The sequence below is a fragment of the Podarcis filfolensis genome, assembly GCF_964270895.1.
Source record: "Podarcis filfolensis genome assembly, chromosome: 8".
NCBI lineage: Eukaryota > Metazoa > Chordata > Lepidosauria > Squamata > Lacertidae > Podarcis > Podarcis filfolensis.
This window is the reverse complement of record NC_139611.1, coordinates 20,742,183-20,759,227: the sequence shown is the minus strand read 5'-3', so window position 1 is coordinate 20,759,227 and position 17,045 is coordinate 20,742,183. Positions and strand designations below refer to the sequence as shown.

The window sequence follows — 17,045 nt, the reverse complement described above, 5'->3', positions numbered from 1 at the left end:
GGTGAGAATCACTTCTTGCTGGCTCTCCATGGCAATCAGCATTGCCAAGTTTAGAAATGTGCCCCCTGACTTAGCAGCAAATTGGCAGGAAATGAATTGCTTAATAAATTGGTTAGCTGGATCTCTTATTTGTCACTAAATGTCAAAACTGAGCAGCACAACAAACATGCCTAAATACTAAAATAGCTGAATTATGAATATAGTTAATGCCCCATCCCAGAAGGCGTATCACTGAGGCAGCAGCTCGGAGGATGAAGTACTGGGGACAAGCACCCCCGGGTGCAAGTAGATAAATAGGGACCGCTTACCAGCGGGAAGGTAAACGGCGTTCCGTGTGCTGCGCTGGCTCGCCAGATGCAGCTTGTCACGCTGGCCACATGACCTGGAAGTGTCTGCGGACAGCGCTGGCTCCCGGCCTATAGAGTGAGATGAGCGCACAACCCTAGAGTCTGGCAAGACTGGCCCGTACGGGCAGGGGTACCTTTACCTTTACCTTTTAGCAGACCTGATATCCAAATACAAAGTTGATAAAAAAGCATTATCTTTACTGTACCGTGGAAGGGGCTGTAATATTCTGTCCTATACTCACCAAATGGATAGAAACATTTGTATGAATGTACAGTTGTGGAATGTAGATAATTAGTGCAGGATGGGTTCATCATACTAGAGGGGTCCTGTAACCTCAGTGGGTGATAGAGTGTTAATATTCATATTTGATAAATGATTCGGTGAGTTTTTCATTTACATAGAAAAGCCTCCTCTAACTTGATGTACCTAGTAGAAGCATTGATTTAATTTAGAGATTAAACTTTGACTTGTGCTTTTATCAAGATTTAGTATTAACCCAATTGTATATGAGAGATGTTGGGTTGTATCCTTGTAAGTCCTTCTCAGAGTAGACTCGCTGAATTTAATGGGCCTTAATCCTGGCTCTGAGTAGGATGAACACTGAGTGCAATCTGTAGTATTTAGATGGGTGTTTTTTTTTAATGATTTGCATTCCATATAATTTGATTTCATTTTTCTTTTTGTAAAAAAATAATATAAAAATCATTGATTTATAAATCTGCTGCAGCTTCCATGCAACAGTCAAGGGGAAAAGATCCCACTGTGACATTGCCTTTTGAAGCGGCAATAAGGATTTTAAGGTCTTGTGCTTGAAATGGTAGCCGTTCATTTAACTGACATTACTGCCTATCTAGGACAGTAGTAATTATGTTTCCTCCCTCTCTCCCTCTCTTTTCAGCTGGCACTAGATAAAGAGCTCATTGACTTTGGCACTCATGTGGTGGGAGAGACAATTTCACGGACCATCACCTTGACGAACTGTGGCGCCTTGGGAACAAGATTCCAGCTCCGCAAAGCAGCTGACACTACACACACTGCAATGGTGCAACATACTGTGACTGCACCACCTTCCATCGACAAAGCAGTCTTTGTAAGCCTTCCTCAGTTGAGAGCTCTAAGCGACATAGATCGGCATATCTCAAACTAGTCATTGATAGGTGCTCCTTTCCCAGAGAGATCTGATTGTCATTTCCCTTAAGCCTGCTTGGAAGCAGAAATCCTTTCCTGATGAGTTTGCAATTCAGAGTTTCTTCTCTATTCCTTTTGCTCTGGATTGGCTTCCAAATAGGATCCAAGAGTCTAGCCCAGTGATGTTATTTCTCCCCAGCCTAAAGTTGCTACTAGAAATATGAAAACTTAAAGCAAAATTAATGATTGCTTTTCAGGCAAGACTATTAAGGAAAGAAAGAAAGCATTCTGATAAGATTTCTTGTGGGATGGGGTGGGGTACAGACTGAATATAGGGATACAGGAGAAACATATTTTGTTTGCATTTTAATAGAAACATACCAAACTTCCTGAACCATTCATCAAAGTGAAATGCAGTTATCGCTTGAAAATTTGCACTGCTTTCAATTTTTGGTGCATCCGCCCAACCAAAAAATGTTTACAAAAAAGCACAAAAATGCTCATATTATGGAAAATGATGTACAAAACCACATTATGTTGAGGGAATTGGTCTGCAAAAATTGCTTGTATGTAGCAAATGCATATAAACTTTGTGCGAACTTTAAAAAAAATTAGCAAACTCAGGAAATGGGGGCAGCTGAACTGAATTGCAAAAATGAGAAACTGAAATGAAAAAATTTCTCTGTCCCAAACTGCACATGCCTTGTTTGTTACTGTTTTATCGAATCAAGGTGTGTGTTTTTCCCAGGAACCTTTTTTGGGATAAGCCAGTGAACACTTTGATGACTAACTTAAATGGAGCAGAGAGCAGGCAGTTACCACAACCATAAACATCAAACCCCTTGATCATTATGAGCACTATGAGCTCTCTTTCATTTTGGAACAAATGAAAAATTTCTCTAAACTGAGACTCCTACGTTCCCCATTTGTGCCATTCAGAGATTAGGGCAGTATACTTTACTCTAGTATGGCAGCAACACTGAGGTCAGTGGCTGCTTCTGCTCATTGACCATATATTCCGCCTGAGTTTCCTGGCTATTATGTTGTTCAAGAGTATTTGTCTCCCCCCTCCCCTCCAAAAAATACCCTGGTTTTATGCAATATATGGTGCAGTGTTTCAGGGGAAATGGCCCTGGAACTGATGATACAAAAGGCAAGGTTTTATGTAGCACTGACATTTCCTTTAATATACTCTGTGGAGGCCACCCTACCAAGCTCAGTCTTCGTCAGCCAGTCCCCACCTGCCTGCCTCTTTACATACCTGCCTCTTATCTTTTATATCTCATCTTCTATCATATATAGCTTACATACCTCTTATCTCTCATCTCTCTTATCTCATATATTGTTATCTCTTATCTTTTATATTATCATTTTCCTTGCTTATCTGTTATCTATCTCTTGTCTATATTATCTCTTAACTTATCTCTTATCTATTTTTCAATCTCTTATCATGATGACTGTGTTCCACCCCCCTCTGTTAGAGGCAGCCTGTCTCTGGGAATCGCAAGTGGGGAAAGTGCTGCTGTGCTCAAGTCCTGCTTGCATATTTTCCATAAGACAGGCACGTCCAACAGGTAACATCATTGGATGTCTGTGGTAGATCAGAAAGGGGGTAGATCACTGCCAGTCTTTAACTGTGAGTAGATCGCAGTCTCTGGGGAGTTGGCCACTCCTGCCATAAGATGTCTGCTTGGCCAGTGTGAGAACAGGATGTTGGACTAGATGAGTCGCTGGCCACTGGCCTGATCAAGCAGGTTTTTCTGGTGTTCTTATGTGGATGGTCCTGTTCTGTGGCTACTGATAGTTTTTTTCCTTCAGAATCAAAAGGCTGAGTAGCTGTCCAGGAAATAGCCCTATATGGAGGCCAGACTGATCAGATACTGTGTTGGGAGTCAGTGTGGTATAATGGTTAGAGAGTCAGACTAGAAGCTGGTGCGACCAGGGTTCAAATCCCTACTCAACCATAAAGCTTACTGATCATTTGTTCATTATTTTTATTTGATTTATGCTGTATTTGTGATGTTCTATTATGTTACTGTTATTTATTGTTTGTAAGCGGCTTTGAGATTTATCTGAATGAAAAGCAGGATATAAATACGATAAATCAAATCAAATCTTAGTCCAGCTGAAAATAATTGGAATTCGTAAACCCGAGAGCTTTTTGTATATCTCCCAATTAGGTTTGTGCCCCTGTGGTTGAAACAACAACTGGGAATAAGAAAGACAGCAACTTTAGTATGGGGCGCTTCACTGGTGACAAGGAAACGGTTTCTCTTAACCGCTCTGAAGAGGTTATTCACCACACCCCTCTGCCTGACAATTTTGGTAAGGTTTCTGGTTTAAGTGATTTAAGGTAAATTCCAAGAGTGTAAGTAAAAGAAGTAGAAAAAAATCTCTTGCAGATACTATTTGTGCCTGGTTTGTTTTTGTTTTTAAAAAGCTTCCTTCAAAACTTGGCTTGTTCAAGAGTTCTGAAGAAATCAAAATCATGCTCGCCATTTTGTGACATTTGGGTTAGCTGCCTAATAACATTATTACCCTACTATGGATTTTGGATTCCCCCCCCCCCATCTTCATGGACCTGCAAGGAGAGAGAATGATAGCTTGGAAAAGGGCCTAAAACAGTAGTGGGGAATCCTTTTCAGCCCAAGGACAGCATTCCCAACCTTCTGGGGTCACTTGGTCCTCTAATGACAAAGAATTATCCAGGAGCACCTCAAGGTGCGTATTCATGCAACCCTGTCCTGAGCAGGCAATGGCAGTTTCCCCTCAAATACAAAACCTCCAAGGATTTCTTCCCACGGATACAGAATCCTTATCATTGTTCTCCTTGAAATTATCTGAAACACCCACCTCTCAAAAAGCGAGAACCATGTGACAAGTTTATTTTTACAACCTGCAATTTTATGAACAAAGTGACACAACGATAAATTGCATAAGTTTCTCTCCCCAGCTTTTAAATGTTTCAAAAGCGTCATCAAGTTTATTTATTTTGGAGAAAATAAAGCCATTCAGTTTGGAAATATTTGCTCCCCCATTTTTTGTCCTTATCAAATGCTGCCTGTGCCACAGTTGCCCTGCTGTGCTGCTTTTCAACAAAACTCTAGCCTGTGGGCTTTGAACTGTACAGCTAAAACAAGTTGCCAGTGCAATACAGCAGTGGCGGCTGGTGCCTGTTGGGACTGGTAGGGCAGAAGGCAGGGAGACCCAACAGTAGGCAGAGCCAGATCCAATCACAGACACAGCAAAGACCAATGACAGGCAGAGCCAAGTAATAATTCCAATTGTATCCTTGGCCTCCTCCCAGCTGAATTCCCTAGGGGAAAACTGTGAGACTAAGAGGAAGGAAGGTGATGGACAATGCCACTCCCATGGACTGGCTTTAAGAAGGCAGGCACGTGGGGCTTGGCTGAGGGCAGACTGTGATTGGCAGGGCAGTGCCCCATTCACCCTAATGAATCAGTCTCCAGCGACCATCAGGGTCCTGGACACAGCTGTATTAGAATGCCCAATTCTGACTAGAATCATCTTGTTATGTACTGAGTTGAATAGGATCCAAAAGGCAGCAGTCCGATTGGTCCTAGAACAATAGGATTCAGAATACAGCAGTCTGATTGGTCCTAGAACAATAGGGTCCAGAATGCAGCAGTCTGATTGGTCCACAGGAGCCACCCAATGCAGCTCCAGATGGAAGTGAATCCGCAACCTGATTAGCCTACAGGTGAATCCCGGAATTAGCCAATCACGTGGGGCTCATTGTGTAAATAATATATATAAAGCAGGCATTCTCGGGGAACTTCCATTCCTCCTCCTCACCTCTTTATTTATGAGCTGAATAAAGAGCATGAAATCCACTCTCGACTCCGAATATATTTCACATCTGCCTCTGCAGTTTCTTGCCACCCTTACCTCCCCTGCTTTCACCCTTTGGGCCCAATCCATTTGCAGGCCTGGAGAGGACAAGCAGTACTTTCACACCTTTATAATATATTTTTCATTTCCTCACTATCTCTCATAACTCTTGCAGTGGTGAAAGCAATGCGGGGGGGTGTGTGTGACAGTAACTGCCACCTATCCCAATAGCTCACTCTCATTTATTGTTCATGAATGCTAGAATGTTAACTGAGACATTCTGCAAACACCATATAACACCTCTACTGAAAGGGCTTCACTGGTGGCCAATACGCTACCAAAGACAGCGCAGCATTTTGATGTCAGCCCTACATGACTTGGGACAGGTTGCCAAAGGGACCTCCTTGCCCCTTAGATCGCTGCAACTATGCTTTTTGTACACACTGGGAACTGGGCTTTTGGTGTTGCAGCACCAGCCCTTTGGAAGCAGTTTCTAGAAGTCAGAAAGGAACAGCTGGAGTATTCTATGATTGCAAGAGAAATCACTCATCCCATCAACTTCCTCTACAAAACACCAAGAAGGAGCAAACATGCTTTAGATAATTTTGCAGCGCTCAGGAGGCTGTTGGTTCTAGTATCATTGTCTGAAGAGTCATGTTTCGTTTTATAGCAGTGGTGAGGAACCTATGGCCCACCAGATGTTCGACTCCAACTCCCACCAGCTCCTGCCACAAATGGCTAATAGGGATGGTGGGAGTTTTAGTCTAGCAGATCTGGGGGACCACACATGCTATATAAGAGGCATGCAGAACCCCAACCCTGACCAGGAACATAGGGATGATGGGAGTTGTAGTCCAACAGCATCAAGAAAACCACAGGTTCTCCAACTCTGAACCAACCCTGACACTGCTTTTGTCATCTGAGGCCATTCTTTTCGGTGGTTGCTCCTGTTAGTGGACTTTTCTCTCTAGGGAGGCACAGCTGGCACCATCTGTTTTAGGCAGCAGGCAAAAGCACTTTTTTCTCCCAGGCATTTGGATCTTCATTTTCTGCTATTCTTTTCGTGAGTTGGGGTTGAGTTGGATCTGCATATTATATAATGTTATTGGTGAACAGTTCAGGGTTTTTGTTTCCCCCCTTGTTTTTCCAATTGTTTTTAATGTCTGATTTTAACAAGCCACTTTGAGTTCGATTTTAGAGGCAGGAGGTGGAGACAAATAAATAAATATGGTTAATAATATTACAGGGTTTCCTCATTTGTCTACCTTTTAGGGCAACTTGATAATCTGGCTTCCGACACGGACATCATTGGGGAAAGCCTACAAGTCCCTTCAGCTGAGAGACCTCCGGGACAGCAATCTAGGGAAGAAGTACTTGAGATCACAGTGGGCAAGGTAATGCATTGAAAGAGAAACTTGTAGCTTAACAAAGTCCTACCCAGAGTAGACCAATTTGAATTAATGTACCTAATTAGTCACACCTGTTAATTTCAGTGAGTCTACTCTGGGTTGGACTAACATGGGATATAACCCTGTGAGCTTATTGGTGAATGTAAAGGCTCTCCAATACCCTAGATGAGATATCTTCATGTAGTTTTTTTTATTTTAGTGGCACTTTCCCATAGTGGACTGTGCCAATAAGCAGCTCACAATAAGAAAGGTTATCTCAACAATTTGACCAAGGAAAAACATTTTAAAAGCAGTTACAGTCAAAATACATTCTTATATCCAGTGATCTTGGGGATGCCAGAAACCATGTCCTTCAGCCAAATTCCTCCTGAAGCTTAATAATGATGGAGACAGACACATTTCACTAGGGAGAGTGTTTACCCCCCCCCCACAAGAACCCTGGAAATGGTAGCTTGTAAAGGGTACTGGGAATTGTTGCTCTGTGGGGGTAAACTAGCGTTCCTAGGATTCTTTGGGAAGGTGGGAAATATGCTTTAAAAGTATGGTGCGTATGCAACTTAAACATGGATGAGAAAAGATGCAGAGTGAAAATAAAAAGGAAGTGAAAGTAAGCAATAACCACAAACCATTTTTAGAAAGTTGAGCTGTCGTTACTCTTCATTTTTGCTTATTATCCAGGTTTCTGAAGGTGATATCGGACCCTTCAGCTCTGTCAAACTTCAGATTATGTTCACCCCAGCAGTTCCTGGGGCTGTGCAGGCTGATTTCAAGATTACCTTTGACAACCCAGACTGCAAACCAGTGAGTAGTTATTGCTCTGAGTCTTATGTTTGCTTTTTGTGCTGGTGCTAGGATGTGCTGTGGAATGGATGGAGGGCTTTTCAGCATAAGGGCCACATTTTCTCATGGGGAACTTTGCTGAGTCCACATTCCCAGAGTGGGTTTGGCCAGACACTAGGCAGACAAAAAGTATTATCACACTTCAAAGAAACATTCCACCCATGGAATGCCAATCACTAGGGGAGGGTGCAAAGCAAGGCTAGTGAGGGATGTGGCCAGGGTAGGCATGGCTCTAGAAGAATTTGCTCAGGACAAAATGGGTTTGAAACCCTCTTCTGGAAGGTCCAGAAGTGTACACCTGACAGGCCCACATATGCACCTAGCAGGTCTGGGAAGCTGGGTTGCTGCCAAACAGCAGTAAAACATGCTTAGCAGTGGGGAAGTGGCAGGTGAAAAGAGCAGTATAGGAAGCTGTCTTACATCAAGCCAGGGCATATAGTGTCACATTGTCAACACTGACTGGCAGGAGCTCTCCATGGAGGATTCTTTCCCAGCCCTGCCTGGAGATGCCCAGGAGTCAAACTGGGACCTTCTGCCAAAAAAGGTGCTTAACTTGTCTCCCGCTTCCCACCATCCCCCACACCCCATCCTCGCAACATCGTCTTCTAGTCCCCACAGGTGTTCTTTTCCCCTGATGTGGCAAAGGCACATTCAGAAACCTGAGCAAGAAAAGGGGTTTTCAAGGAGTAAGCATTAAGCACCCAGCCACCTCTTCTCCAGGGCAAACAGCTACAGTATTGTAGCTGTTTGGCAGAGGCCTGGGGCCCCAGATTAGGGCACTTTCATACTGTTACTATTTTCATGTGGGGTTCAACCTCGTACTAGTAAATCACATTGTGCAATTGCAGTTTACTGGGAAGTCTTTCACAACAAACCAAGTTTCCTCACAAAGATCAGACTTTTGTGACAGATTTTTATGGGGAGATGCACTGAAAAGTGTAGGGCAACACTTGCTTTGATGCAACGTCATCTAAGCTCCCTGCATACAAATAGGAATGAATGTGCAATAAACAGGCAATTTGGAAGTGCCCTTGGTCACCTGAGTTGCCTCCAAACGTGTATTTTTCACCCTAAGATCTGCAGGCAATTCTGACTAGCGCCCCTTCTTAGGATGATGGTGCTTTTTCGGAGACTTGAGCATAAGAACATAAAAAGAGCCTGTTGGATCAGAATAACAGCCTGTCTAGTTCAGCATTCTGTTCTCACAGTGCCCAGCCAGATGCCTTTGCTAAATCTGCAAGCAAGATTCAAGCACAATAGCACTCTGCTCTCCCACAGTTTTCAGCAACTGGTATTCAGAAGCATTACTGCTTCTAACCATAGCCACTGATAGCCTTGTCCTCCATCCTCTTTTCAAGCCATCCAAGTTGGTGGCCATCACTGCCTCCTGTGAGAGCAAAGTGATACAATATTCATTCATTCATTTATCACCCCCCCCACCCCCCCACACTTTTCAGATAAATGAGAGAGCTGGCATCAACAGCAAAAGTGGAAAGAAATGGTCACTCCCTTGGGCTTAGGAACTAAAAAGACACACAAGAGAAGTAGAGTGAAGAGAAAAGGTAGACGAGGGCAGCCCTATCCAGGTTCCTATTGAAGGGAGTGCTTTTTGAAACAAGGTGGTTCCTCCCTAAGCTGATAAGAGTTTCAAAGCACTCTACCGGCTGCTTGGGAAACTGTGGCTTTCCAAATGTTGTTGCACTCTAGCTCCCATCAGCCCCAGCCAGTGTTGCCAAAGGTCAGGTAAGGAAGATATCCGGAGGGCCACAAACATTCCCCATCCCTAGACTAAGCAAACATATCTGCCACTCTCGTATGTAATTTGGGCTTCCAAGAGTTTGGGGGAAGAGTTTGAACCTGAACACTTGGGGCAGCAATTGTTTTTTCAGCATACAAGACCGTGTTGCCCCTGAAACTTTGCATCTGTTCGTGTTCAGTTGTCCTTCAGTGTCACTGCTGTTTCTGTGGCTGTGCCGGTGTGGGTGCCCAATCCAAACGTTGACCTCAAAATCTGCATGTATGACAGGCTGTATCAGGACTGCATCATCATCCAAAGCAGGTGTGTGGCCCAGGAATTCATCTACTTCCAGGTTCTTCTGCAGGTTGACTGATTCTTAAATTTGCCCTCATTTATTAGCATTTGCTGCAATCATATTCACATTTACTTGGGAGGAAGTCTAAATTAACTCAATGGAACTTAGTTTGAGCAGACATGAATAGGATTGCACTGTTGGTTTTGTTAATCTGCCATTATTTATTTAAAGCTGGGAACTCGATTGTGTTCCCAAGTACACTTTTATTCTGCTGGGATGAAGGTCCATCACAATGGGTATTGGTGCCACCTGTCATCCGATGCACACAAAGCTGTAGTAAGTAGGCAGGGCTTAGTCCTCCTCAACCGCAGTCTGTTTCCTGCCTTCCTCAGAGGTGGTCACCTTGGGTGGCCAGCCTTGCCTTTGGGTGGCCAGCCTTCAACCCCACAGCCTCCCAGCCCTACCCCATGATTACGGGCCTTTTCTGCACACCTTATCATTATTTGCTCTCTCCTCAAATGCAGGCAAAGGCCTGCTGACCCTTTCCTTCCCAATGTAAACAGCAGGAGAGCTTTGGGCAGACAGCTCATTTCCATTAGCCTTTGCTGGGTTGTTCACATGTGTCAGAAGCAACTCTGGGGTCCATATTAAAGGAAGTGATGGGGAAGCTGTGCTGGTTGCTGATCATCATTAACTTCAATGGATCTATTCTGAATAGGGTTGCATCCATTGCTAATCCTATTCAGAGTAGATCCATTGAAGTTAATGATGATGACTAATTTAGGTACATTACTTTCAGTGGGTCTACTCTGAGTAGGATTTGGCTACACCCAAGTTCTTTAATTTTGTAGAAATTAAGCAGGTTTTGTTGTTGTTGTTAGGGGATGGGGCTTCTTATCCCTCTCTCTTTTTCATTTTTCTGTATTTATTAAAACTATTAAAAGTAAATTATTATTTTTTTAAAAAGCAGGGCAGGTGGTCCAGAATTAGACTGGCTCTGGATATTTGTATTCTATTTAGCTGTTCTGTGAATACTGGTTATTGGCGGTAACAAAGTAATTAATTGATTAGCTGATATATGCCCTTGGCCCATATTTTTATATTGTAGTTTCATAGGGATATAAGATTCCCATTTATCTCCACAGGACTTCTACACATGGAAGTTTTAAAAGAAAAAAGTTTAGGTTTTTGTTTCTTGGCAGACAAGCACCATCCCACTTGTAGGCCATGGAAGCTCAATTTTTGCTTTTTAGAAATGGTTCTGTCATCTCCCCTGACCAGCCATTGCTGACGGCCCCCCCTTTTTTTTGAATCCATGGATTTTGCTAGCTAGATGTTGAGTCTTGCTATTTTTAACTTGCTCCTCTTTATCACTATTTCACATTCTAGTTAAATGCAAGCGAATACAATTGAATGGTATTTATTTTTCTCTTTTTTTTCTTTTCCTTTTTTCCCTATTTTTGTTGGAAAGAGATACATCCTAAACTCCTTACTAGAATTAGACCCCACTGAGATTCTTCACAGTTGGAAGGAAATGAATAAAGCTGCTATCTCAGAAATTCAGCTTACAAGTGTGACAAACGTCAAGTTATGTAAGAGACTTTCCTGGGTCTAGATAACATTCACTACCAGGAAAGGGATTATAAGTATAGTGGCAGAGTATCTTTGCTATCAGATCCATTTGCTTCATCCTCACAATGCAAATCCAAGGTTTTGAGGTGTTCCCGACAGAAAACTGTCAAGTTGCTTAGCCCCAAACCTGAGCTGCTTTTCATATTTTTTTTAAACCAAATATCAATCATTTTTTGTTTTCTTTGTATGGTGTTCAGGATCCTGCACTGGACGAATGCTCTCCTGCTAATTGCTCCTTAAATGAGATGTTTTTGCTGTCTTAAAATATAGGCTATAGGCTCATCCCCTTTCCAACGTTAAAACACTCTGGAAATTGTAGCTCTATGAGGAGAAGCCGGGTCTCCTAAGAACTCTCAGAACCCTTAATAATAAAAATAATAATTTATTATTTATACCCCGCCCATCTGGCTGAGTTTCCCCAGCCACTCTGGGCAGCTCCCAATCGAGTGTTAAAAACAATACAGCATTAAATATTAAAAACTTATCTAATTACGGCTGCCTTCAGATGTCTTTTAAAGATAAGATAGCTGCTTATTTCCTTCACATCTGATGGAAGGGCGTTCCACAGGGTGGGTGCCACTACCGAGAAGGCCCTCTGTCTGGTTCCCTGTAACCTCACTTCTCGCAATGAGGGAACTGCCAGAATGCCCTCGGCGCTGGATCTCAGTGTCCGGACTGAACTACAGCTCCCAGAATTCTTTGGGGGAAGAAACCATGACTGTTGAAAGTGGTATCATAGTAGTGCTTTAAATGCAGGGTGTGAATGTGGCCTGAGAGAAGCCAAAATTAACATATTCAGCTATCATTGTGTATTTGTGCAATGCGAGAAGAAATGGTAGCTGATACAGTCAGATCTGTCAGTAGAGGTGGCCAGAGAATGTCATGCCAACTCAGATGTTCCTCTTCTCTTTGCAGAGCAAAAAGTGCCTTGCGGTTGAAGTTTGAAGTTTGCAAGGAACTTGCCAACCACATGGAGCTGCTTCCAAAGACAGGCTACATTCAAGCTCATTCATCCTTTAGTGTGCAGCTGAAGTTTCTGCCAAGGTAGACCTCAGCCATCCATGGCCAAGTGTCTCAATTCTATTTAAATGCTAATCTTTATTATTTTTATATTTATTAACTTTACAAACCACCCTTTGTCCATACATAGCATACTATCTATACAACATAAAATTCTGAATGGTTATAGAAATACAACTATGACAATAAGAAATACATTATGAAATACACATTCTTATAACAGCAGCAAGATAAAAAATAAAGAAGAAAATCCAAAGCAGGGTATCTAAAATACAAAGCAGTACACAAATACAATTCTTATCCTGCCTCCACCTTCCCCACAAATCAGCCTGGGAGCTTTCATTTCCTCCTCTAGTCGCCCATCCTGGGAGATCTTTATTTCCCTGCTCTGCCTGGGATCCTTCCATCATCTATTTGCCTTTTTCATGTGGGTGCAGTCATTGGCCCCTAATGACATCCCACTTCTATAGCTCCCAAAGCAGCCTACAAAAATTTCAGAACAATGCAGACCATGGAAATGGGAACAGAAGGTAGCAGCAAGACAATTTCATATTGGGTCACCCAGGGTATGAGAGAATAAAACTATCCTGAGATGTTATTGAAAGGAGAAGAGAGATGGAAATCTCTTGGGGTGGAAATCTCTTGGGATGGAGTTACCTAGCCATGACATCACTATGGGGCCTCTGGAGATATCTCTGTGCACTGGTAGGTCCATACCATAGATGGTGGCCCTTCAGATATCCTGGTCCCAAACTGTTGTTCTAGATCAGTGGTCCTAGATCAGTGGTAGAGCATCTGTTTGCATACAGAAGATCCTGTGTTCAATCCTCAACATCTCTAGGTAGGGCTGGGAATATTCCTAGTCTGAAACCCTGGAGAGCTACTGCTGCTCAGTGTTGACAATACAGTGGTACCTCTGGTTGCGAATTGGATCCATTCCGGAGGCCCGTTCACAACATGAAAAGAGTGCAGCCCGCAGCGGCGCATCTGCGCACGTGCGGGTTGCGATTCGCCACTTCTGTGCATGCACATGATGTCATTTTACGCTTCTGCACATGCGCGAGCGGCGAAACCCGGAAGTAACCCTTTCCGGTACTTCCGGGTCACCACAGGACATAACCTGAAAGAACATAACATGAAGCAAACATAACATGAGGTATGACTATATTAAGCTAGATAGGCCAAGTATAAGACAACTTCCAGTGTCTTAAGGTTGTTGTTACTATATTTCATTTCTATCTTACCTTTCCTCCAAGGAGCTCAATGTAACATATATTATACTTTCTCCACTTTTAGCCTCACAACAACCTGGTGAGGCAAGTTAGGCTGAGTGGCAGTGAGAGGACCAAGATTACACAGTGATAGGGAAATGCTTTGATGAGTGTGGGATGAATGACTGACTAATGGGAAGATGTGTAAACACCCTGTAAGCAAATCAGAATGAATGCAGGACAAATGCTCAGTCAATAAATAGGTAGTCTGTGCCCCCCATCAAGGACTCATAGGATTGTACTGTTGGTGTATAATTGTGTGACCTTAACTAAGAGTTTACAACAAGAAGAACTTATTTATACCCCACCCATCTGGCTGTGTTTCCCCAGCCACTCTGGGCGGCTTCCAACAAAATATTAAAATACAATAGTGCATCAAACATTAAAAGCTCCCCTAAACAGGGCTGCCTTCAGATGTCTTTTAAAAGTCTGGTAGTTGTTTTTCTCTTTGACATCTGGTGGGAGGGCGTTCCAAAGGGCGAGTGCCACTACCAAGAAGGCCCTCTGCCTGGTTCCCTGTAACCTCACTTCTCGCAGCGAGGGAACTGCCAGAAGGCCCTCGGCACTGGACCTCAGTGTCCAGGCAGAGTGGAGACACTCCTTCAGGTATACTGGGGAAAGGGAAGATGGGATTAACTTTCCTGTGCTCAGCTTAATCGTAAGAAAAAATTAATCACCAGTTCATCCAACAATAGCATTTAAACAGCACAGATGTGAACTATGCAGCATGCTATTTAAATATTGTGAGTGGCTTACCCTACGTTAAGGAATACACTTCTGACTACCATGTAGTTTAAAAAGTCTATTGGCTCTTTCCCACCATGCCTCTCTTCCTCCCCCCCCCCCCAACATATTTAGGAGTGTCCAGAAAGGAAATTGACTTGGATTACATTCCTACTATGCAGTGATGGCTGCCAACTTGAATGGCTTTAAAAGAGTATTAGACAAATTCATAGAGGACAAGGCTGTCAGTGTCTACTCACCCTGGTGGCTATGCTCTGCTGCCACTGTTGGGGGCAGTAATGCCTTTGAGTACCAGTTGTCCATGAATACCACCAACTTTGACATTGGGTCCCAAAGGACTGTGGAGTAAGTTCCAGGGGAGGAGAAGCAGATGGCTACTAGCCATGATGGCTTTGTTCTCCCTCCCCTGTCAGAGGAAGTACCGTATTTTTTGCTCTATAAGACTCACTTTTTCCCTCCTAAAAAGTAAGGGGAAATGTGTGTGCGTCTTATGGAGCGAATGCAGGCTGCACAGCTATCACAGAAGCCAGAACAGCAAGAGGGATTGCTGCTTTCACTACGCAGCGATCCCTCTTGCTGTTCTGGCTTCTGAAATTCAGAATTTTTTCTTTTCTTGTTTTCCTCCTCCAAAAACTAGGTGCGTCTTATGGTCTGGTGTGTCTTGTAGAGCGAAAAATACAGTAATACCTCTGAATACCAGTTGTTGGGAATTACAAGACGGGAGAGGGCTCTTCCACTCAGTTCCTGCTTGCAGACTTCCCATTGAGACATCTGGTTGACCACTGTGAGAACAGGATGTAGGATTAGATGGGCCTTCGGCCTGATTCAGCAGGGCTCTACTTCTGTTCTTACAACATACAGATTTAGTGTAAGGCCTCTTTTTCAGACTATGCATGGAAAAGGTCCTTCTATCTGCAGTTTTCCAGTCCCTGGGATAAAGGCCATCAGGTCACAGGGTTGGGAAGGATTCTGCCTGAGACTTTAGAGAACCACGGAACTACATAGACCAAGATGAAAGCAGCATCAGCATCTGTTATTTGCATTCTGGTGGAATAAATTACCAGAGCACTTTTTGCAGTAGAGCCTTAAGAAATGCAAACACTGCATGTCTCTGTGCAGAATTAAATTCCTATCCCATTATAGAAAGAGAGTTACCATTATTATGACAGTTTCCAGTCCCTAAACTTCAAATGTTGTGAAACACTGCTATAGTTTTGTCAAGTGGATAGAGGCGACACAGCTTGGATTTAAAATGTTAATCTGCATTTCGGGGGGGCTGGGGGAAAGCTTCAAAGGAGATTTGATGAGATTAAGGAGGTTCTGACTCATGAAATAAGCCCCTGACTGGTTCACCAAGCAGAGATCGGATAAAAGGGGATGGGGTGCATGGAAGGCAGAGCAGGGTTACAGGGAGGGTTTACTAAAGTTTGGTGTTGAAAATGTTAAAGATGAACTACAACACCCATAATCCCCAACCACTTCCCAACCACTGGCCATGCTTTCTAGACCTGATAGACATTGTGATTCAGCAACATTTAGAGGGTCAAAGGTATGAGATAGTTTTCCATGTCCCTGTGTCCATCACACCACACCACCTAAGAGTCATTAATTTGCAGATACTTTTTATCACTGCCCTGCTTCGCTTAATTTCTGATTGGGTGTTAATGTGTGCAGTTGTAAACACCTGCTTCCCTTTGTGTTTATGTGTCTATAAGTATCAATGTGCAATTTGTATATGGTCCTTGTATCCATCCATTTTCTGAGCAGATGCCAAACCTGTGGTTGCAACTGACCACCTGTTGGCTCTGCCATCACTCCATGTCAACTAAATGTGTGATCTAGAAACACGCCTGGCACTCCCCACATGGCTGCCCATTGCAATAGGGGAAAGATCAGTACCAATGGGCTTGGAGAAACTTATCTGCCATCAATAATTTTCTCATGAAGGAAACCCTGAGAAGCTTCTGAGGGGTTCCAAAAGAGGGGCTTTTGGTCACAGGGGTTGTTTGGGAAGACAAATTCTAGCAGAAGCCTGAGTTTCATGAATGGATCCTTGCTCTCTTCTGAAAAAAAACAAAACAAAAAACATACAATGGCTTTTGTGACAATGCTTGACTACAAAAGAGGACAACTTGATATAATTGTTGCAGGTTTCTAATCTAAAAGATGCCCTTTTGATATGCAAAATTTGTCTTTTTTCTCAAGAATATTGCATAATTTGCTAGCTGAAGGTGTTCATTTAATGGCTGGCTTGAAAATAGGTTGTCATAAACTATTATATTCTAAGCGTCTCCAACTAAGTGTTGCTCAGAGCAAGTTAGTCATGGCCATGAATTTCATTGGGTCTGCTCTGAGTAGGAAAAAATCATAAATCCGTTGCCAATCATTTCTTCAAAAAAGGATTTCAAATGTATTTACATGACTCAGATTTGGCAATTTTGTATTGTATGCTGATCGTTTACTCAGTTTCTCTCCCTCTCTTTTATAAATATTGTTTTATCATCTTACAGAATATTGTTTTCCCTGATTTGATTTTGATAGTCTAACAATATTACAGTTGCTCTAGACAAAGATTTTGTCAACATATACTGGGCAACTCATTAAATAATTTTTCCCTTTGGAATCTATTTTGAGGTTACCTCCTCCTCTTTAAATTTGAAAACCATACATCTACAACATTTTCACAGCATTGCCTCCACTTTTTATGATATTATAAAAGGAGGGAAACCAAATCTATATGACCTTGTACCGTCTCACTAGCGACCCAT

The 17,045-nt window shown here is 42.9% G+C and overlaps 1 protein-coding gene across 6 annotated transcripts in view; it reads left to right on the top strand.

The window, feature by feature from the left end:
- The window catches only part of CFAP74 (cilia and flagella associated protein 74), a 77,397-nt gene that overhangs the window by 36,484 nt on the left and 23,868 nt on the right, over positions 1-17,045 (top strand). For all 6 annotated transcript variants that reach the window (XM_083628397.1, XM_083628398.1, XM_083628396.1 and 3 more), the window contains 6 exons: positions 1,247-1,438; positions 3,657-3,801; positions 6,601-6,722; positions 7,416-7,538; positions 9,515-9,636; positions 12,158-12,286. In XM_083628397.1, the coding sequence (XP_083484523.1) occupies positions 1,247-1,438; positions 3,657-3,801; positions 6,601-6,722; positions 7,416-7,538; positions 9,515-9,636; positions 12,158-12,286 (833 nt within the window). The remainder of the gene's footprint in view (positions 1-1,246; positions 1,439-3,656; positions 3,802-6,600; positions 6,723-7,415; positions 7,539-9,514; positions 9,637-12,157; positions 12,287-17,045) is intronic.